The 22,538-nt window shown below is 60.0% G+C and overlaps 2 protein-coding genes across 10 annotated transcripts in view; one reads left to right on the forward strand and one right to left on the reverse strand.

The window, feature by feature from the left end:
- SYT7 (synaptotagmin 7) overlaps positions 1–22,538 on the forward strand; it is a 69,543-nt gene extending 47,005 nt beyond the window's left edge. For 7 of the 8 annotated variants that reach the window (XM_047878642.1, XM_047878646.1, XM_047878645.1 and 4 more), the window contains 6 exons: positions 508–643; positions 4,770–5,040; positions 8,430–8,599; positions 9,029–9,143; positions 9,675–9,874; positions 12,286–13,109. In XM_047878642.1, coding sequence (XP_047734598.1) covers positions 508–643; positions 4,770–5,040; positions 8,430–8,599; positions 9,029–9,143; positions 9,675–9,874; positions 12,286–12,390 — 997 coding nt within the window. In that variant the 3' untranslated portion in view covers positions 12,391–13,109. Of the gene's footprint in view, positions 1–507; positions 644–4,769; positions 5,041–8,429; positions 8,600–9,028; positions 9,144–9,674; positions 9,875–12,285; positions 13,110–22,527 lie in introns of those variants that run through there. The other variant, XR_007156391.1, reaches the window with a different exon arrangement.
- LRRC10B (leucine rich repeat containing 10B) lies at positions 18,551–20,621 on the reverse strand. 2 transcript variants are annotated; one of them, XM_047878651.1, is made up of 2 exons: positions 19,266–20,621; positions 18,551–18,963 (listed from the first exon to the last, which is right to left on the reverse strand). In XM_047878651.1, exon 1 carries the CDS (start codon positions 20,582–20,584, stop codon positions 19,706–19,708), a length of 879 nt encoding a protein of 292 aa, XP_047734607.1. In that variant the 5' UTR covers positions 20,585–20,621; the 3' UTR covers positions 18,551–18,963; positions 19,266–19,705. The 2 variants fall into 2 exon arrangements, with proteins under 2 accessions (XP_047734607.1, XP_047734606.1); XM_047878650.1 differs by having other exon boundaries at positions 18,551–19,017.

Consider the following 22,538-nt stretch of genomic DNA (forward strand, 5'->3'; position numbering starts at 1 on the left):
ACCTGGTCAGTCTGAAGGGCACCTGTGTTCTCAGCCCGAACAAACACAGGTGGGGCCTCTGGGAGCCAGCACTCTGGGCGTGTTTGCAGAGGGTAGTGACGCAGAGGGGTAACATGGATGTGCCGCCACGGGAGCCTCCCCTGCTGGGTTGGAGCCAGCAGGGACGACAGGGGCCTCTGGGGAGGGGCGCACGCTCAGATACCACCATGCAAGCAGTGACCAGATGGGGGGGGGGATTTTCGGGGGGAGCAGGAAGAGTGGGAATACCCACCAAAACAGCACCCACGGGGCCAGCCACGCCGAATTACGCTGAGGTGAGGGGAATGGGCCCTGAGCGCTGGTTTAGGGGGAAACCAGGCCTCCCCATGGACAAGAGCCTAACTCTTGCTGACCCACAGGAGTGGCAGCTGCTTGGGTCTCAGAGAAGGTCCCGCCGCCACCCAGGCCAAGGTGCCCAGCCCAGCCCACCTCCCGACCCGTGCTCATTCAGATTCCCCCCACCCCCAGGTTGCCTGCAGGAGGGAAGGCGGTGAACACAGCCCCAGTGCCCGGCCAGACACCGCACGATGAGTCTGACCGCCGGACCGAGCCACGCTCCTCCGTCTCGGACCTCGTCAACTCCCTCACCAGTGAGATGCTCATGGTGAGAAGGGCAGGAGGCCTGGGCCCCAGGCAGGAGCTGGATTGGGGGGGGGGGGGGCAGGGCAAGGCAGGGGAGGGGACGTGTGTGGCAATTGGTGACGGCATGGGAGTTATCTGACGGCATGGTGACTGAGTGAGTGAGGCTTGGGTTCTTTTCTGAGCTCTTTCATCGAAACAGGCTCTCTGTGCCTCAGTTTACTCATTGGTCAAATGAGAATAAGAACGCCCGTCTTTCTCCGGTCTCTTTCTGGGTTGAGTGGGGGCCTAAGAAAACCTACTCATGTGAGATATTTTTATGATCGTCCGAGGAAAGGCTTGGGGCAGAATGCGTCCCCTCTCTTGGACTGGCGCCCCACTGAGTGGAGGTGTGAGGCAGAGCTTCCAATGGGGTGGGTCTCATACCCCCATTCTTGGGACCCTCCCCCCCCGCCCCCATTGCTGGGGGCCAGCTGAGGCCCCAAGATAACAGGAGAGTAGGAGCCCCCCTGATCATGATTCCTACGAAGGAACAACTGTGGTGAGGGCCTTCTGTGCACACCCCACTCCACCGGGATCCCAGCCCCGTGGTTCCAGGGCATTTTCACCAAGACGGAGGTTGCAGCTCCACGTTGCGCCCCCTGGTGGCGGCAGCAGCAAGGCACAGCCATCGGCCCCACTCGTGCTCCCCAAAGTGCCCCAGGAGGGCCGCCACAGGGCCGGGACACTGTGATACGGCAGCCAGAGGTTTGCAGGTGGCAGTCGAAGTTTGGCAGCTCCGAAATCCCAAGGAGGCTTAGGGCATCAAGTTGGGAAGCCGGTGCCTCCTGTGTTCCTACTGGACTTGACCTGGGACAAGTCATTCCCGTTCCCCAGACCTGAGTCTCCTCCCCGGTCCCTCCTGTAGACAGGGAGAAGCGGGTGTGCGGGCTCTCAAGCCCTTGCCAGTGCTGACACCATCCAGGTCAGAGTTCCCTTGCCCGTGGCCTGGTGCCACAGCTGCCACCTGCCTGAGCCCCCAGAGCCCCAGGCCCCACCCTTCGCCCCCATAGCACTCCGGCCAGCTCTAACCATCCACCCCCAGTGCCCCTTTCTAGCCCGGGAGCTTCTCACATTGTAACATGCACACGAATCACTGGGAGATCTTGCTAAAATGCGGATTCCCACAGGTGCGCCTCGCTGGCTCAGGCAGAAGAGCGTGCGACTCTTGATCTCAGGGTCATGAGTTCGAGCCCCATGTTGGGTGTAGAGATTACTTCGATAAACAAAACTTAAAAAAATACCGACTCCCGGTCAGCAGGCCTGAGGTGGAGCCTGGAGTCTGCGTTTCTCTTGGATCTAGATTAGGGCATCAGATTTTCTCTGCTCCAGATCTGGTCTCCCTTGGGCCACGACACCTAGGCCCCTGCACGCCTGGCCCTCCTCTGCCCTCTTGTCCGTCTTCCCCACCCACATGGATGGGCCCAGCCATACTGACCCCTGGATGGGCCCTGCCCCGGCCCATCCTGCCTCCCTGCACAGCCCCCTAATGGGTTACAGCTTCCTGACAATCAGGATCCCAGAAGGGACGGCCCGTTCCCAGCCAGCTCGCTGCCTGATGCTTGCTGCCCCCAGGGAGGAGCTGACAGCATTAGGCCGAGGAAGACAGTGCAGGCCTGAGGGCCCTCTCACAGGGCAGGCTCCGGCTGAGCCCTGAGCTCAGAGGTGGGCAGGCAAGGTCTAATTGCCCAACCCTAGCCCAGAGCAGGGTCATGGTCATTAATGATGAAGGTAAGCAGGCCCCTGGCTGGCAGAAGCTTGGGGTCAGGAGTTAGGCCCCCACTGCTGGCCCAAGGAAGGGACTGAGGGCAAGGGGTTAGAGGGCACACCAGGCCACACCCCTGTCTGAGTCACCCCGGCTCTGGTATGCTTTTTGATGCTTGTTTCTACTGGGGCAGGGGCTCAGGCAACATCTCCCCTAGGGCCACGGCAGGGGTGGCCAGTCTGGTTGCCGTGGAAACAGCTCCTCGGGCTGCCCCGGCTGGTTAATTAGGGCTTAGGACTGTAGTTTTGGAAAGCCGGGAGTGGGCACGGAGTGAGGCCCAGTCTGGGCCTCCCACCCCCTATTTGGGAACCAAGAGCCAAGTGACCAGAGGGACCACAGTTGGGGCTGGGGCCACCTGGGCTCCGGTCACCAGGGACTCCACCCAAACTACAGAAGGAACAGGAGGGGCAAGAGGTCTTTGCTGGCCCTACCTACTCACGTGAGGCCCCGGGCTCTCGGCCCCAGGGCTGGCAGCGGCCAGGGCCAGACTGCAGAGTAGGACGGGAACCCACCGAACCCTCCCAGGAGCCCCGCGGGATACCTGCTATGGTCCCATTCTGCAGATGCAGAATCTAAGGTTCACGGGCAGTGAGGCTGGTACCGGCACAGGGAGGGAGTGCAGGGGCACACCGGACCTGGGGAGGGAAGCCACGTTCTCAGTGGGCCTGCAGGGCCCCTGGATCCGGCCAACGGGTAGGAGCTGGAGGGACCCTCTTCCACGGCGAGGAGGAGCAGGGGAGGCTGCTCAGCCCGCCTTCCAGCTCCAGACGGGACCAGGGTGCGGCCGATGAGGCCCCGGATGCTGGATCTGAGTGTCAGAGTGAGGGGAGCCAGAAGGACACCCGTGATGGCTGGGTGCTGACCTGGCTTTGAGTTTCAACTCCCTGTTGACTCAGGGGTGACTTGAGGCACGCTGATCACCTCTCTGTGCTCCAAACCAAGCTGGTAATGGTAGTGCCTGCCTCACTCAGAGGTCGTAGGGAGTAAATGAGTACAGGGCAGGGAGCACAGGGCGAGTTACTGTTCTTCGTGTGATTCAAATCTTCTCACCTGGGGCGGGTGAGTCCTCACGGGCTTGAAGGGGGAGGGGAGGTTCTCGAAATTGCCCTGGGACGTGAGGCCGCCTTGGTGGAAAGAATGGGCTTTGAGGTCAGAGAGGGTCCATACTGCTGTGCAATCTTGGCCGTGTGACTTAACCTCTCTGAGCCGGTCTCCTCAGCTAGAGAGTGGTGATAAGTGCCTCGCCCGACTGTTGGCAGGATTCAGTAAGAAGGTGATGTAAGAGTCTTCTGCCATGGTAGGTACACACTATATATATTCTTATTATCTGTATTATTTGGTATCTCAGAGCCTGGAGGAAGGACAGGGCACACGGAAGACTTCTGCAGGGGAAGTGGGGAGAGAAAATGGGCCAGCAGTTTTGGCCTAAATGTGGTACCATGAGCACCGACTCTGGCTCTCCTCCAGTCACCGGAAGAGCTTTCAGAGAGAGGGATGGCTGGGCCCCTTGGACCCCTGGGTCTGGAGTGAGACCCGGGAAGCTGGGAAACCTCCCCACGTATTCCCAGTGAGCAGCCACAGCCGAGAAGACTTGGCTGGGAGACCCTCCCCCAAATTACTTCCTAGGTTTTCAACATCAGCGTGGGAAGGGGACACCCACGCCACCCTCCACGTGTATGTCTGTTGCGGGCCCCACCCCTAGAGTGGGACCGAATGCAGGTGGAGCCCTTCCTTCCAGTGGCCCTCAGCCCCCGGGGTGCGGTACAGACAGCTGAGGAGCTTTTAAAACAATGCTGCCACCCGGGCCCTCGCCAGCCCCATCAAATCGGGCTCTCTGGGGACGGGGCCTGGGAACCTGTATTTTTAGCATCTCTACATGAATTTATGCCTTACACAGATTAGATGTGGCTCCTGACAACTCGCCTCTCTCATTGTGTAAATCACATCACTCTCAGAACCCCAGGGAGTCACCTTCCAAAGAAATAGCTTGGCCAACTCTTTTGAGATGGGAGTGGTCTCCCTGATCTGTTCTGTGAGCCCCGCAGAGCTGTGGAAGGGCGGAAGGCAGGAAGGGGATGCTCGGGGGACCCAGGGCTTCCAGGGGAGGCCAGGGGGTGGGGTGCGCCCTGCTCTGGGGTTCCGGGGGATGGGGGCTGTCCCGGCTCTGCCCCCCCCTCCCCCCCCCCCTCCCCGCGGGACCGGAGCGTCCTGGCCCAGATGTGAACGTGAGGTAGATCACCACCAGCCCCACGTTGTGCCCAGAGGGAGAGCCAGCTCTTGGCAGCGGGGATGTGGCCTCGGGCACAGGGAGACTTCCTAACCCCGCCGGCCCCTCCCCCACCCCCAGCTGTCCCCAGGCTCCGAGGAGGACGAGGCGCACGAGGGCTGCAGCCGGGAGAACCTGGGCCGGATCCAGTTCAGTGTCGGCTACAACTTCCAGGAGTCCACACTCACTGTGAAGATCATGAAGGCCCAGGAGCTGCCAGCCAAGGACTTCAGCGGCACCAGCGACCCCTTTGTCAAGATCTACCTGCTGCCGGACAAGAAGCACAAGCTGGAGACCAAGGTGAAGCGGAAGAACCTGAACCCCCACTGGAATGAGACCTTCCTCTTTGAAGGTGAGGCTGGGGCCGCACCCCACCCCCACCCAGAGTCCCCTCTTCCCCTCCACCACGGCCGGCTCAGCTGCACGGGTACAGACTGGGGCACCCACGCGCGCATCCACACCTGCGTGCACCCGCCCACGCAGGCACGTGTTTGAGCCCAGGGAACCCGCCGCCTTTCGCGTCTAGCTGGGATCAGGTTACAGGGCCCGTGGGAGCCGCACCACGGCCAGAGGCCCGGAACCGAACTAGACCACCTCCTGGGCCTGGCCTGGAACCGAACTAGACCACCTCCTGGGCTTTCAGCTCAGACACAGGGCTCATCCTGAGTGAGGAGGGCAGGCAGGCAGGGCGGCGTCCACAGGACCCAGGGGCGGAGCACCGGGAGCAGTCATAGGTTAGCGGTTGAGAGCACGGGCTGTGCGGGCCCCCCCCCCCCCCCCCCCGTTTGTTCCAAACCCGGCTCCGCCACTTCCTAGCCGTGTGACCAGGGGCACGTTCCCGAACGTCTCTGTGTCGTGGTTTCTTCGTCTCTAAGACAAAGATAATCCCAGTGAGGGTTGGAGACAAATCAGTGAATTGCGAAGGCAGGCACCATATCCAGAGAACCCATGAGCGCAGTTTGTTAAATACACTCTGTCCGCTCCCCTTCTCCGAGCCCTTCCCCTGTACTTCCTCCCGCCCCCACCGCATCCAGATACACGGAAGCAACAGCTGTGAGCCATGCCCCTGGCTCCTAGAGAGCACTGAGACAAATGTCTCTCCTGCAGACTCTCTCTGAAGGCCGGCTTTATCTCTTATCTCTGAGGATGCGAGGTAACCAGGAAGCTGGGTGCGAGATCAGGGAGTGATTTCCGTCCCAGCCCTTTTTTGGTGCCTGGACTCCACTTAGAGAAGCCATTGCCCTTTCCTGACACGGCTCAACCAGTGAGAATAGATCCCTACAACTCCAACTGCCAGGTGCCTTGGCGCTCTGGAATTTTCAGTGTGTGCCCCGAGGAATCTTCCCTGCCTGGTGTCCCAGCCATTTGACGCCCCACCCGTTCCGCAAGGTGGCAGCCAACTCACCTCAGATAAATCGTTGAGGGTGAGCTAGTGGGTGCTCGTGTGTTTCTGGACCCTTCTCCTCCCCAGTGCGGTGTGGGGGCCGGGGAGAGGCTCCGCTCTGCAGGTGCATGTAGCCAGCTGACGGGGCGAGGTTTATGAGCATATCTTCGACCCACTGGTCTCTTCTGCAACATTTATCTAGACTCAGCGATGGGCTGGGCGCTGTTCTCGGCACTGGGGGGTGCAGAAAAGGGCAAGGCACCATTGGCCCTCAAGGCATTCCTGATCTAATGGAAGACACAGACGTGTAGATAATGAAGGCATACGCTGCAGGGCAGATGCTGTAGGAACCCACTGCGAGCTCCCCTTGGTAGTGTTGGAAGACATTTCCCAGAGTGGGGGCCATTCAGGATGGGTTTTGATGGATGAATAGGAGTTTGCCCAATAAGAGTCTTCCTCCTCTGCTGTTGAAGAGGCTGACTCCGGTGCGGCGACCTCCTGGAGCCGCCACCGTTTCTAGAACACTTGTCCTCATGCGTTTCACCTGGATAGATGCCGAAGGTCCCCTGGGCAGGTCCCTGGCGGGGGGAAGTGCGTAGGGGGGACTCCCAGATGAGCAAGACAGAGCCCCCTTCGGTCTGAGGAGGAAGCCCTGAAGAAATTCAGAGGCTGGGGATTTGGGGAACATAGGATTTCCCCTTCCAGCACATCGCTCCTCTCAGAGGCATTTCTGCTTCTAGCGTCTGGCCGAACGTGCCAGAGTCCTCCAGGGCTCTTTCTTTCCCTTCATCTTCTCCACCAGTCGGGCTGAGGTGTTAAGTGTCCTCTCTCCTTCCTGCTCACACCCTAGTTCAGGCCCTCACCACCTCAGGCCTCCAGGCTGACCTAGACCCCCTGCGCCTCCCAGGCCGGCCCCTCCTCTGACCAAGCCTCCTCGGTCCAATGACTCCAGCTTCAGTCCTTCCCCAAGGCCTCTTACCATCCCTTTCCATCCCACTCAGGCTCCCTCCCCTGGCTCTCCCTCTGGTCTTATCTCCCGCTGCACCCCGGCACACTCCAGCAGCTCGGTCAGGCCATTTCGCTGGCATTCATTCATTCTTCCAATTATTGATCCACTTAAACAAATACTTATCGAGTGCCTACTACGTGCCAGAAACAGCGTTAGATGCTGGGATCCAGCGGGTGAGGGCAGCGATGCCTTCCTGGAAATCCTCGCCTAGTGGGAGTCAGACTCAAGGAAACAGATACGTCTCTGTGACAGCCCCCGGGGTGTGTGACGTGAAAAGAAATTGCTAGAACGTGGAGCAGGGGATCCGACCCCGTCTGGGATGTCAGGAAGGAAAGCGGTGACCTGTTCAGGAAGAGGAAAGGCCAGGGCGGGTCATGGAGGCGCCACCAGGAAGCCGGGTGCTGAAAAGCTGGGAAGGAGGCTGGTGCGGTGAGAGCCCATCGCTGGCCAAGAGTGCTCACAAGAGGGGCAGAGAGAGGTCAGCGGGCCAGGCTGTGCAGAAGGACTTGAAGCCAAGGCAGGGCACACAGCTTTTACTCTAAGTGCCCTGGGAGCCACTGAAAGGCTTTAAGCAAGAGAGTGTCATGATGTGATTTCTATTTTTAAGGGATCGCTCTGCTGTGTTGACAATGGACGGTAGGAGAAGGCGTGCAAGTGGGGAGGGCGGTTTGGAAACTCTCGCGGCTCTCTAGGCAAAATGTGCCAGCGGCTGGGATGAGGGAGGAGAAGGGGACAGCCGCAGGATCTGTTGAGGAACAGCGAAGGACAGGCCGATGCCCTGGAAGGAAGCAGGGGGGAAGCGCGCGTCCTAGGACAAGCATCCACTCCTGTCTCTGTGTCTTTGCCGCTTCCTCCACCTCGAGTCCTCCTGGGGCTTGGCTTCTGGTGGCCGTGGCCACCTCCGACAGGGCCACCTGCCCAGGCTTGTCTCGGGATGATCGGCAGTGGCAGGGCTTCCCAGAGAGAAAGGGGCCGCTGCCCGGCCACCAAGACAGCCATGTGACAAACGAGTGGGTCAGTGGTCCCCGTTCTGCTCTCTATCAGCTGGGAGACTTGGGGCAAGTAATTTAAGCCATCCGCGGCTCAGTCTCCTCTTCTGTGAAACGTACGAGATGCCGTCCACCTTGGAGAACTGTCAAGGGAGACAGATGTGACGGGGACAGTTCTTGCTAATGCTGCGGGAAGGTCTGAATTCGGCTGCTGCCTGCCGTGCCTCAGTGGGGCGGCAGCGGGACCGCACGGGGCCGGCCCTCTTCCTCCCGGGGCCTCCCTGCCCCAGAGCATCACCCTGCCCAGGCCCTGTGTGGCCCCTCTGTCTCACTCTTCACCCAGGCTGTCTGTCCCCCAGGTTTTCCCTACGAGAAGGTGGTGCAGAGGGTCCTCTACCTCCAGGTCCTGGACTACGACCGCTTTAGCCGCAATGACCCCATTGGAGAGGTGTCCATCCCTCTCAACAAGGTGGACCTGACCCAGATGCAGACCTTCTGGAAGGATCTGAAGCCATGCAGCGATGGGAGTGTAAGGCCCCACTTGTGGGTCCCTGGCTTGGGGGCTGGCAGGTCAGGGCTGGCAGATCTGGTCCTGGTCCCCTGGCATGTCAGGAGGGCGGTGGGGGAGGTGCAGCCAGTGCGCAGGGCGGCAGTCTCAGAGCTGGTGCACCGCGCTGGGCGGAATTGCCTGAGCTGTGACAAAGAACCTGGACTCTGCTCAGGGAGTGGGGGCTCATGGGGGGGGGGGCGCCCAGAACTGCCAGATGAAGGGATACCAGGTGTGACAGAGGTGACAGATGGGGGTGGGTCAGCACCCCAGCCAGCCAGAGTTCTCTAACTGTCCCCTCTCCCCTAGTCCCCAAGCCCTCCTGTTCTCCCTCGCAGAGGAGCTGAGGCAAGGCTGGGGGACAACCGTCTCCAAAGCCCAGGCTCACCCCCCCCACCTTATCCCTCCCAGGGGAGCCGAGGGGAGCTGCTCTTGTCTCTCTGCTACAACCCCTCTGCCAACTCCATCATCGTGAACATCATCAAAGCCCGGAACCTCAAAGCCATGGACATCGGGGGCACATCAGGTGCTGGGGCCTCTCATCATAGAGGGTGGATGGACTGGGGAGTTGTGGGGACGTGAGGGTCATGCTGGATGTGGAAAGCAGGGTCTGAGTTGTGGCACTCACCCCTGACCGTCCTACCCCACCTCTGGTCTCAACTCCTCTACCCTAGAGCCCTAGGTGGCCCCCTCTGGAGCACCCCTGGGGTCAGCATCATCTTGGACTCTCCCCTTACCAGAATCAGAGAGCAGGGGAGCACTGCGGTGGGAGACCTGGGCTCCAGCCTCAGCTCGGACACTACTGTGGGGCTCGGCCTCTGTGGGGTTGGGTTTGCTCCTTTGTGTTCACAATAGGGCCCTGGGTGATGGCTGAGGTCCCTTCCAGTTCACCCATCCGCTGGTCCCCAGATCCCTCTCCTTGTTGCTTAGGGCTTTCCTCACCTTCTGGGGAAAGCTTACAGCCCCTCCTGCCCCAGTTTCCACACTTGGAGAAGGAGGGGGATCCTGGGGAGCCCCCCACACTGCCCATCTGACCCTTCTCCTACCCATCTGCCAGACCCCTACGTGAAGGTGTGGCTGATGTACAAGGACAAGCGGGTAGAGAAGAAGAAGACAGTGACGATGAAGAGGAACCTGAACCCCATCTTCAATGAGTCTTTTGCCTTTGATATCCCCACTGAGAAACTGAGGGAGACAACCATCATCATCACTGTCATGGACAAGGACAAGCTTAGCCGCAATGACGTTATTGGCAAGGTAGGGGCCTCGTGGGAAGGGTGACGCACCTGTCCTCACAAGAAGGAGCAGGGGTAGTAGGTGAGCTCAGGGCTGAGCAGCAGGAGAGAGAAGGGCCAGTCTCTTCCCCTCTCTGGGCCTCCATTTCATCTGAAAATGAGAGGCTAGGACAAAATCTCCCTTAAGTGTCCTACTGTGGGTTCATCAGCTCAGGACAGACCGCTGGGAGGGCAGGGAAAGGAGGAAGTGGGAGAAAGAAGCACCCTGGATCCCCAAAAGAGGATTTGCTGGACAGGAGCCTCGGGCAAGGTAAGGACCTCCGAGCAATGTCACCCAGGTCCCATCTTCAGAGGGCAAGCTATGCGGGCCAATGTCAAGAGCTGCAGCGAGACTCCAAATACCTGGCTTCAGTTGCCACCTCATCTGCTACTGAAAGCTGTGTGACCTTGGGCGAGTCACTTGTCTCTCTTTACCTGTGGTGTCCTCATTTTTTAAAAAAAGTTTATTGATTTATTTGGAGAGAGAGACAGTGCAAGTGGGGGAGGAGCAGACAGAGAGGGAGAGAGAGAGAGGGAGAGGACTCCGGGCTGCCAGAGCAGTGCCCGATGTGGGGCTCGAACTCAAAAAAAACGTGAGATCATGACCTGAGCTAAAACCAAGAGTCAGACGCTCAACAGGACCGAGCCACCCAGGCGCCCGAAGTGTCCCCATTTGTAAAATGGAGCTAATAGTACCAACCCTATGGCACTTCCCCCAATGGTGTGAGAATTGCCTGAGATATGCGGGTATCCTCCTTGTAGAAAGTGACCTCTTCTCATCATCTACTAACCAAAAAATCCATGCCAGGCCTTCGGTTTTTCCAGGATGTGATTCCGTGACACAAACCCTTCTGTTTCTCTACTTTGAAATGTCTGTCCCTGTGTTCATTTATGGTTTTAGTGTTGAGAGGTTGGGCTTGGGAATCAGACCTCCTGGGCCCAGCCCCCCTCTCGACAACCATGCGCCCCATCTCCTCCTCTCACGATGAGAGTAAGACAGTCCTAACCTCACAGGCGAAACCCCTAGTACAGTGCTTAGAAGGTATGTGTTAGCTGCCATTATAATAAAAGTTATTTTTGAAACATTCCTACTAAGGGCATGTTTGTGCATCTGGGCGCGGAGCTTTGACCAGGAGCAGTGCAGGAAGCCAGTGATCAGGGCAGGCCAGGTGAAGGACAGATGCCAGAAGTCCGTGAGGAGAGACTATGGATCACCTGGTCTTACCCCTGGCGCGACCCAGGGGTAAATGGGGGTAAATGGGAAAGGATGGCCTGGGCCCCCGCAGGGGAGGGGGCCAAGGTGGAGGCAAGCCTCAGACAGATGGGGTTGAGGAACTTAGCTCCTGGGGCTAAGGGAAGCAGGGGGCCTCCAAGAGGATACCTGAGCCCTGCCCCCCACCTAGTATGGCCCAGGGAGCATGACTGGCCGGCCTGTGGTCACAGGTGGGACAGTTTCTCAGGGCGGCGTCACCCATATCCCGGCAGGACCGTGTGTTCCGAGCAGGCCTGAGGCCTGCTAAGCCCCCTCCTTGACCAGCTGGGGCCAAGGGCCACATGGCCACATCTACGTCTAAGCTTTTCTGAAGCTTAGCCTTTTCGAGTTGGGTGTCCTTCAGATACCAATTATAGCTGCTTTTGAAACCATCCTATCTTCTGTCGACCGAACCAAGGTGAAGGAGGATTGGGTAGCTCAGGGAGCCCTATGCTTCGAACCGGCCACCAGTCACAAGGCCGGGGTCAGCTGGAGGACCACGTGCACGGCCCCACGAGGCCGCCCCTAACGCAGAAGGCTGCAGGATTGGGCTGATAGTGCAGAGCCAGAAGGACCTAGATTTAAATTCCTCCGCACCACTTACAAATCCCGTGACTGTGGGTGAGTTTCTTAACTCTCCACGCCTTTGTTTCTCCATCTGTAAAATGGGGATCCTATACCCGCCGCACCGGTAAGGAGAGGATGATCTGTGTGTAGAAAGCCCCGAACCCGGGGCTCAGTGTGCAGTAAGTGGTGAGGAGGTAGGAGGACTCGTAAGGCAGGAGAGATCGACAGCAGCCAACAGGGAGGGCAGGGAAGGGCGTGGGAACAGACCGTCTCCACCCCCACCTTCGACCCCCATCCCCCACTGCAAAGCAGGTCAGGAGTTTTAACTGGGAAGGGCCAGGCATGCCCAGGCTCCCCGAGGGAAGTGCCACGAGGAAAGTAGGTCATTGCTGGCGGGGAGGAGGCCGGAGGGAGCCTCTGAGGGGAGGTTGTCTCTGTGGGCGGAGGTCCCTTGGTCCCCAAGATCATGATCGCGGGGTGTCATTGAGGAGATGGAGTGTCAGCCCCGGTGGGGGCAGGGGCCGATGCCTCCTCCGAGAGTGTCACTGAGACCGTGCTCTTCCCTTTCTCCCCAGATCTACCTGTCCTGGAAGAGCGGGCCCGGGGAGGTGAAGCACTGGAAAGACATGATTGCCCGTCCCCGGCAGCCGGTGGCCCAGTGGCACCAGCTGAAGGCCTAAGTGGGGCCAAGGGAGGCCCGGGGGGCCGAGGGCCCGGGTCCCCATCATGCCCTCACCACTTTATGCACAATGCCCGGCCTGGCCCCCCGCCATAGGTGAGGGGAGGACCCCGAGGGCTTGGCCATGGAGGGGTCCCAGGAGTCAGTTGGGCCCCGTTTCTAGGAAGTACCAGCCTCATCCTCCACTTGTCCAGCTCTGGGGGAGGGGCTCTGGGAGCCATTTTCCTGCTTTGCCCCTTTCCTTCCTGACTTGCTGATACTAAAGAAGTGAGGGAGAGTGTGAAGACCAGACAGGCAGATGGGCAGATCCCTCCAGAGGCCCGCCAGGTGGGCACGGTCCCCCGTTTTCTTTAAGGCAGTGCCTGGAGTGGAGAGAAGCTGCCTCCTCCCCAGCTCCCGATGCGGGCCCAGGAGAGGGGAGGCCGGGGCGTTTGGCCCCGGCCTGGCCGGGAAAGGCCCGTTCCCCGGGCAGTTTCAGGTGCCGACTGGGCCCTGAATGCCAAGGATAGTATATAGCCCGCTCCGGGGTCCTGGAGCCGCAGCCTGTGTCCTTGCGTCGTGTCCACTGTGTGCGTGTGTGTGTGTGTGTGTGTGTGTGTGTGTGTGTACGGGGGTGGGGGCACTCTTACCCTGTCCCCACCCCCGGGGCCGGCAGTGCAGAGAGGGCAGGGTTTCATAAAGTGAGGCAGGGCAGGAGGCTGAGAGAGGTCTACGCACAGAGCCAGGGGGTGGGCTAGGAGAGGCAGGTGAAGGGGGGACTGGGGAAAGGTGGGTGGGGGGGAGAGGGGCAGACAGTGGAGCCGGGCTGAGAACGTGGCTGCCTCCTGCCGCCTCCACCCCGAGCCCCTCTCTGCTCAGTGTTCTCCAGTAGCTCCCTGCCTAGCGATTTCATCTCTTGCACATCATTTCACACCTTTTAGGCACCTACTGTATGCATCACATTCCACCAGGACTCACCTCCCTTCCTTCTCAGGGCCCAAGCCCCCCCACTAGCTCTCTTCTCCAGCACCATCATACAGACACCCTCAGCCTTCCGGGATCTCATATCCCAGCCAAAGCTGGCAATATTCTCCATGCTTCCCAGTTTCCTTCTCCTTCCCTATCTCTACCCTGGTGCCCGCCCCCCCCCCCCCACGCTGTTGGAACCTCTGCCTCCTCCTCCTCCCCCGTGTTCACAGACCCTCCCTTCCATTCGCAGTCAGGAGTTTCTGGCCCCACCTTCTTTCCCCAGCAGCCGCTTCTGCCCCTCAGGTCAGGCAGGAAACCAGGAAAAGTCCAGGATGCTGCAGGTTCTGAGGTTGCCCCACACAAGCTGTGGTTTCTCTGCCTCAGCGGCTGCAGAGACTAAAACTGGCTTCCCCTTGGAGACAGCAGATTCCGAGATGATCCCTGCCTAAGCCTGCTCATCCCCACGAGGGTCCTGATACTGATAGAAGGCAGCTGGTGACTGTCTCAAGTCCAGGGGTCCGCGAGCCTGGGCCTGACGTTTCTGACACACGCCACCAGGTGGCGCCCGGACACCACATCTGTGGCTGCTATCTGGGACCACAGTTCTACACCCCCTCTCCCTTGCCCCCCCCCCCCTCCCCTGAGCTGGGCCTGACCCCAGGGGAGACTCTGGATAAGGTTAGGGTCCCCACCTGCGGAGCACGGCAAAAGCATGGGAATTGGGGAACCATTTTCCTTCAGTAGGCTTCCCCTTGAGCTGCCCACATGTATTACACTGAATCTCACACCCTGGCCGCATTCCCCTCCCACTAGGATCTGGAGGAATATCACACAGAGTAAGTGAATCATTTTGTAGATTGAGGAGTACTTATGTGAAGCAAATAGTCACCCACATTTCTTGTAAGTCCCAATTTTTCTGTGTTGTAGCTTTGCTTAGAATGAGGGCCGGCCCCAACTGCAGGGTCCTTTTTGGGCAGGCTGGGGACCAGCCCCCCCGCTGGGAGGGCAGCAACTCTGAGGGCTGTGTGGACGTGATCCGAGGGTGCTGTGGAAAGCCTTGAGAGGCGAGGGGTCTGTCATCCTCGACCCCTCCCTCAGATCCCGTGCCCCTCCACCTCTCGGTGCCAGCCCCCGCCCCATGTGCCCTGGCCTGTTGGAGCCTTCAGGGATTGAACCAACCTGCAATGAGTGGGCGGGGCAACTGCATCCCTTTTTTCCCCAGCCCCACCCATGGAGCTATTAACCAATCACATGCAGAGAGCATCTTTGGGCGGAGTCTGTTCCCAATCTGACCCACCTGGGTTTCCCCTACCCCCAAGACACGCAGCCCAGAGGCGGGGGAGGGGTGGCAAGTGGTGGGCCCAGGGGCCGGTGGGCTGGCACGGGAGGAGGCGGGTGGTATGGGGTGAGGACGGGGTGGGCTAGGCCTATAGGAGAACAGGGAATGGGGGAACTTGAGGATGGGTGGAGGGCACTGGAGCCCTGCCACCATCCCAGGACCTTGGGCAGATCACCCACACTCCCGGGGCCTCAGTTTCCCCATCTGTAAAACGATGGTCATAATACTTCACCTACCTCATAGGGGAGGTTGTGAGGCCGCCGTCACCTGACCTGGGGGTTGAGGCAGGAGGACTGTGAAGGTGCTACCCGGGAGCAAAGTATTATTACTGTAGCCTGAGAGCGAGGCCCCCCTGCCCCTCCCCCTGCAGAGTCTCCAGGGATAGCCGAGGCTGGCCTGGGCCCATCTATCTCTTCTCCACTGTGTCCCAGGTCCCTTCATGAGCGTCATCTGCCGTCTTTGTGGGCACCCTAGATTTGGTTGTTATCTTGTTCAGGTATCCTTCCTTGTGACCATCTCCCTACGTAACTGCTGTACAAATTCCACCTGCCACAGGACCCCGCACCTGCCCACTGGCGCCAGACGCCAGGGAAGGGACAAGGAAAACAGCCACAATAAAAGCCAAGGGGGGGGGCCAGAGCCCCCAGCCCGGCTGGGACCCCAGGGGTGGGGTTGGTGGCCGCTGTTTGTATTGTGTTTGAGTCCTTGAGTGCAAGTGTTTTATTTAAAAAAAAAAAAAAAAAAGACAAAACCCACTATCACAAAAAAAAAAAAAATTGCAGTGAAGAGAAAATGAAGAAAAACTGAAGAAAAAAAAGGAAAAAAGAACCATACAAAAAATTTTCCACCACACGCACCCTCTAAGCCAGCAAGATTTCCTCTTTACAAAATCATATTTTTGTGGGAATGGGCCCTGCTTTTTGTAGCAGGGCCCGTTCTGATTAATAAAGGATCGTGACAAAGTAGGGCCTCGGCTCTTTCCTCCGTGGGTCCCAGCCCTACCTCACCTCCCAGGGGAAGAGGCAGCGGGGTGAGGGGGATGGGGAGCCTGGGACTGAGTCTCCCCTTGTCACCTTCGGGATTTGGCTTCACTGGTGATGAGGTCCTCCCTGAGCTTCCAGCTCGTCCTCGGATCTAGAATCTGAACCCACCAGCTGCCCAGCAAGCAGGAGAGCAGCCATATTTCCCAGTCAGGCCTGAAGCAAGGCTTGTCGGGAGTAGAGTCTCCCTGAGGTCCTCCAGAGCACCCGGCCTCCCTCAGTCCCCAGGGGACCATCACCACCCTCCAAGGCAGGTCAGACAATCCCAAGCGGGGCCCTCCACCTTCCCTACTGTCCCCTGATGCCGGCTGGGCCATTGTGGTTTCAGACCAGTGTCCCCTTCCCAGTCCTCGCTGGGACAAGGAAAGGGATCCAGGTCTGTGTTGGCTGGATCTTTGTCTTCTCCCCATCCTTTTCTGGTTTAATCCTTTAGGATTAGAAAAGTCTCTCCCACTCAAAAGAGGCCATGGCCAGTCCCGGTCTGAGGACACTGGGCCCCAGTGTCTTCTTTCTCCAGTCACTGTGGTCCCAGGCAAGTTATTTCCTTCCCCAAGGCCAGGGTCTTTAGTTCACAAAAAAAGCAATAACCATCCCCACCCCTTCCCTCTCCTCCCCACACACAGCCTGGGGGAAGCTGAGGCCTGGCAGCTCTCAGGGTACTTTAGAAGGAAGGTGCTACATGTGTCGCAGACACAAAAGGGGCAAGTGCACCTGTTACCATGTGTCCACCTGCTGGCCGTCGCGCCCCTGCTCCCCAGCACCTGGGGTGGGCAGCTAGCTGCTTCCTTTCGTGGCACTGAGTACCCCCACCTGAAGCTGCCCACCTTCTCCCCTTCCGCCCCGTCGATTTCTTACAACCTGGCTTAAGTGTCCCATTAAAAGGTGGGTTTTTTTTTTTTCCTTTTGGCTTCTGATCTCTGTCCCAGAGATTAGAGGGAGCCCTAGGGTCAGGTAAGTAGCCTCAAGAGCACCCCTTGCCAGAACTTCTGTTCAGGATCTCTCTGGAACAATGGCTCTGGAAAGCTGGGCCGGGAAGCAGGGACAGCTCAGCCTGGCAGACGGGACAGCCCCTCGCCCTGGGATCAGGGGCTCCTCCTGGGCTTTTTGCCTTCTCCTGCCTTCACTCTGTTGGCTCCCTCTTCATCCATGCCTTCACCAAGAAATTTGCCCCTCCCTCCCTGGGCATGGGACCACTGTCCTCTGGTGTTCTCTTCCTCATGCAAGTCCCTCCTGGATGCCACTGCTTTCTGGAAGGCCATCCTGGGCCACGTCCTGCTCTCCTCTCCCTCCCCCACCAAAGACAACGGAAGGACAACGCTTGAACATGCTGTATGCCCCAGCCTGTGGCTCCCCTGACCCTCCGTGTCCCTTGAAGATGCCCCGGTCCCTGTGTCTGTGTCCTGCGTGTGTGTGTGTGTATGTGTGTGTGTTGTGTTTTGTTTAGATTGTAAGCCCCCCCCACCCCGGGCAGAGATCCCTGTCTGAATACATGTTCTGTGTGGTGCACCCAGGTGTGCTAATAAATGTCCATCCTCAGAACAAGAGTGCCGGGTGTCTTAAGGAAACTTTGGGACAGGTGGCTGAACAAGCCAATGTGGTGGCACTGGAAGCAGGGAGGGGCTCCTGGGCAGGGTTCCCTGTTCCCAAACACCGTGTTCTGCTTTCCTGAGCCCCTGAGGATGGGTGGGAAGCAGGGCATGACTGCAGCAAAGTTAAGAAAAGGGTTCACGTGCACACACACCCCACCCTGTGCTGCTCTGCCGACCAGGTCTGGCCGTGGGGAGGCTCTGGGAGAGAGCAAGAGCACGTCCCACCCATTCCACACCGAGAACTTGACCATCAGCCGAGGACAGAGGGGATCTCCCGTGGCGTGGATTGAGCCCTGGGGCAGGAGGCCTGAAACTCACGGATGAACAAGTCCCTTCCCTGGCTGGGCCTGTTCCTAGCCCTGCCACTGCCTCTGCTCCTTTGTCGTTACTGTCCCCACTGCCTGCCTTCTTGCTCTTATCCCCGTCTCCCTGATACACGGACGGACAGCTCCTGCACAGCTTCCCTGCCATGCTCCCCCGAGGCCCACCCGCCGCTGACCGCCTCGGACCACGTGGGGCACTGTAGACATGGCCCACCCCCCACCCCCAGCCTTTCAAGGCCCTTCTCTTTCACCCCAAGCCTCCTCCTAACCCGGGCCCAGTCCAGTGACCAACAGAGCTGCTGGGCCGGACCTGACCTTTGGGCCTTGTATGACATCAGCCCCGTTGCCATGGTGATGGTGACCTGGCTTCTCACGGGAGAGGAGCCTCTAGGCTTGAGGTTTCAGGATTTTTTTTTTTTCTCTAAATCTTCTTTTTCCCCCTGAACAATGAGGGGAGAAAGAAATACTGTGGCTGAGTTAAAAAAAAAAATGATACAGAGGGGGAGACTGAGAAAAAGGAAAATGGAGCGAGGGAGAGAGAAGAATAGAACCACGGTGGGGCGGGGGCGGGGGTTAGTACCAGCGGGAGATGAAAGGTCAGCCCAGCTTGAGGGAGATTCAAATTATATTGAGAGTCAGGAACCTAAGAATTAAGCTGGAGAGGGCAGAGAACGGTGCCCGGCAGGCAGAGTAAGTTAGAGCGAGACAAGAGACCAGCCTTGAGCAGCCAGAGCTATTTGTAACCGAGGACAAGCACTTGTTCCCCGGACAGGACACAACTGTTGGCCAGAGCCAATCTGACGCAGAGCTGGGGCACATGGACAAGAGGGCAGTGCCGGAGGGAGCCCAGGTTCCCCACAGCGATGGGACCCGGTGCTCCCTCCCAGGGCTTATAAATAAACAGGCATGTGGGAAACGCACATTCTTTCTCCAAGAAATATAATTTATGTTTACAGCCAGTTTTTTTTTTCTTCCTAAAGAAAACACTACCACATGGGGCCACTGCCCCTGACAGTGTCCCTGAGTGTCCCTGACCCTGGCCCCCTCCTCCCATTATTGCTTGGATGGGAAAGATCCGGCCCTGGGAATTGCAGAGCGATACCCCACTCCTCACCCCGAGGCTGTCCCTGGTGACGGAGCGGAGGCACACAGTGCTTGTCCCTTGCCCCACACCGTGCCAGCTACCCTGTCTGTGCCCATTTAAGGGAATGGAGAGTACAGGCAGTCGGAGAGGTTCTGGAGCAGCCTCCCAGGGCAGAGGACCTCTCTCTTCCGCGCAGGAGGCCCTAGAGGCACAGTGGCTTCTTTTCAAACTTGACAGCTGGAAGGCTCAGGCTGTGGGGAAAGGAGAGAGAGCTCTCTTCTCCCAGCAAGATTCCGGGCCCATGCCTAGAGAACAGAACAGAATCAAAGGTGGGGGTGGAGACCCTGCCCTCTAAGCGCCCCCCTTCCCCCATGCAAATTTAAGAGGGCTTGGGGAGGGAGGGATGTGCAGAAGACGCCCAGCGGAGGAGTAAGGGCAGCTCCGGTGTTAGGGCCCCCATCCCAGTTTCCAGGACTTCTGTCCTGGGCCCCCGCCCCAATCCCAAGCCCCCGCCCGTGGCCCAGGCCCTTCTCCCAGGGCAGTTATGTCTCACACAGGCGTGTGGTCCACCCCAGAGGTAGCGGCTCCTGCACCAGAAAGGGTAGGGTCTAGGAGATCCAAACTCCAGGAGGAGGGGGGTTGGAGCGGCAGCCTGGGCATCCAGACTCAGCCAGCAGCGAGCGGTGACCCTGGTTCCAGGAGGAAGCCAGCATCTCTACTGTGCTGTCAGTGACTCTGATGTCAGAGACCCGACAGAGCCATAGGGAACTTGACTGAGTCGGGACTTCGTCCGAGGACTGCCCAGAGATCAGCCAGGCGGCAGTCTCCTTACCAAACGGGAATACTTGAAGATGGCCCCCAGGCCTGCCCGTCCCCTACAGATTGCCCAAAGCGGTCCCTCCGCTGCCCCAAGGTAGGGGACCACCGTTCCCACAGCCCTTCCCGGAGCCCCTCCTCCCAGAACGGCCGAAGTCCATCACCCAGAGCACAGGCTCAGGTGCCCAGTCCTGGGGCGGCTTCCAGGGCGGGGAGGCTGCCCCCGGGGGTCCCCAGAGCCCGGGAGCTCCCGCCCCCTATGAGTAGGTCTTCTTCCTCCTCATCCTCAAAAGCCCGAGCTGGGCGCCGGGGCGGCGGCCGGGGCGTGGGCTCGTCACGCTCGGCCATGCGCTCGACCGCGCCCTCGCCCACGAGGAAGACGGTGTCGGCGACGCGCGGGGGCCCAGTGACCGGGTTGTGGTCGTAGGAGAAGACGCGCAGGGCGCGCAGCGGGTGCAGGTCGGGGAAGCCGCCCAGGCGGTTGCGGTCCAGGTCGAGGATGTGCAGGCGGCCCATGCGCAGCAGCGCGGGCGGGAACTCCTCGAAGCGGTTGCCGTAGAGCCAGAGGCCGCGCAGGCCCGTCATGCGCGGCAGCTCGGCGGGCAGCGCGCGCAGCCGGTTGTCGCCCATCTGCAGCGACTGCAGCGCCACCAGGCGCAGCAGCGGCCGCGGGAAGCGCCGCAGGAAGTTGCCCTCGATCCAGAGGCAGCGCAGGCTCTGCAGCTGCGCGAAGTCGGCGGGCAGCGCCAGCAGCCGGTTGCCGCCCAGGTAGAGGCGCGTGAGGCGCGGCAGGCGACACAGGCCGTCGGGCAAGCGCTCGAGTTTGTTGAAGTCGAGCGCCAGGATGCGCAGCTCGCGCAGCTCCTCGATCTCCTCGGGCAGCTCGCGCAGCCCCGTGCCGCTCACGTACAGCTTCTGCAGGCGGCTCAGCGCACACACGGCGCCGGGCAGCCGCCGCAGCCGCCTCCCGCTCAGCTCCAGCTGCTGCTCGCCGCTGCGCAGCTGCTCCTCCGCGTCCGACGGCAGCTCGTCCGGCGTGGACTCGGCGATGCCCATGGTCACGGGCCCCGGCCGGGGCCGCCTCCGCCGCCGCCGCCGCCGCCGCCTCCCGGCATCGCCCCCGCCCCGGCCGCTCCCGGGCCTCCCCGACGGGGCCGAGGCCGCGCGGGCTCCGGGGGGGGCCCCCCGCCCCGGCCTGCCTCTGCGCCGGGAGGGGGGGCCGGGCCGGGCCGGGAGGAGGCGCCCGCTCGGGGCCCCCGCCGCCGCGCGCCGCGCCCCGCCGCCCGCCCTCGGGCCTCCCCCGCTCCCTCCGCCGGAGGCCGACTGGCTCGCGTTCGCGCTTCCCGGCGGCTCCGCGACCCGTCGCCCTGGCAACCCCCGACGCGTGTGCGGCTGCCAATGAGGCGGCGAGGGGGCGGGGCCGGGCGGGGCCAAGGTGCCGCCTAAGTAGGGTCCGGGCGCCCGGGCCCGCCCCCCGCGCCGGCCCTGGAGACCCGCCCGGAATCCGGCGCACGCCCAGGGAACCCGAGGTCCGCGCAGCGAAAGCCTGGCGCTGTGCTAACACAGACCCGACGTCCGACGCTGTCTACACCTTCGGCCCGGCGAGTCTTTGGGCGTGCGGTGGTGTGGAACCCAGAGCGGCAAGTAAAAAGGAACCGAGGACCTAGGAAACCCGGCCCGCGACCAGGGCTCTGGCCAAGTGGCTCTCGGGGAGGGACTGAGGGGCCCGGTCATGCCGGCTTGCTCCCATTCTCCCCGCTGGGGTCACTTTAGGATAGTAACTCGCCACAGTGTCACTTTCTGGCCCTTTTCGGGGTGGGTCACAGCTGAGGATTTGTGGGGACTTGGCTCCGCCCCCGTTCCCCGCCCTCGTTGCCCAACAGGTTCCTTGTTCGCGTACTCGTGTACTCTCGCTCCGGTCTCCTGCCGCATCCCTCCAGCTGTGTTCAAGGTCTGTGCGTGGCTGCGGTGGCCAGAGGACTGGGACACGTGAGCCCCTCCGAGCGCCACCAAGGATGACCACTCCTTCTGTAACTCTCTTGCGCATGCTCCCACCAACAGCGGTGCGCCCCTGCCTTCTTCCCTCCGGTTCAGATCCTGGCAGAAACACCGGCTCCCATTTACTGCGAGCCTGCCATGTGCCCTGCGCTGTACTGAGGGCATTGTACAGAATCCTTGCAACACGTCTGAGGTGGTAGGTACCCTTCAATACCCCAGTTGCAAAGGAGAGAAACTGAGGCTCTGAGAATTTGACTTGAGCTGGGGGACTTGCCCAAGGTCACCCCGCTCCTGAGTGGCTGGGACTTGTGCTCTTAATCGTGTATCACACCAATAAATAGAAAAGAATGACGGAGCGCCTGAGTGGCTCAGTCGGTTGAGTGTCCGACTTCCGCTCAGGTCATGATTTCACGGTCTGTGAGTTCGAACCCTGCCTTGGGCTCTGTGCTCACAGCTTTGAGCCTGGAGCCTGCATCAGATTCTGTGCCTCCCTTTCTCTCTGCCCCTCCCCTGCTCACGCTCCGTCTCTCTCTCACAAATAAATAAACATGAAAAAAAAAAATAGAAACAATGATGATCCCCACCTCTGGCAATGAGTTTTCTCACAAGGGAGCCTCTAACTCTTCCCTTGAACCTGGCTGGTGGGACTATGTAAGTGACTATGTCCAGGCAGCAACCTCTCCTTCGACCCACCGGGGTTCCCATCCCCACTGCAAGCAGTGGGGGAGGCCAGCCCAGGGCCAGAGAGCAGTGGCCAATGCAAGGCAAGGATAAGAACCACTTGTAAGCTGCAATGTAAGCTTCAAGTGCACAGGTGCCTGGCACATAGTAAGTATTCAATGAAAACTTTTAACTTTTTAAAAACGTTTATTTATTTATTTTTGAGAGAGAGCAAGAGAGGAAGACAGAGAATCCCAAGCAGGCTCCGTGCTTTCAGCACAGAGCCCGACACAGGGCTTGAACTCATGAACCGTGAGATCATGACCTGAGCCGAAATCAAGCATCAGACGCT

The sequence above is a fragment of the Prionailurus viverrinus genome, chromosome D1, assembly GCF_022837055.1.
Source record: "Prionailurus viverrinus isolate Anna chromosome D1, UM_Priviv_1.0, whole genome shotgun sequence".
Taxonomy (NCBI): Eukaryota; Metazoa; Chordata; class Mammalia; order Carnivora; family Felidae; genus Prionailurus; species Prionailurus viverrinus.

Bases quoted from the DNA above. Each gene is read 5' to 3' on its own strand.
- LRRC10B (XM_047878651.1), bottom strand. From the start codon at position 20,584: ATGGGCATCGCCGAGTCCACGCCGGACGAGCTGCCGTCGGACGCGGAG.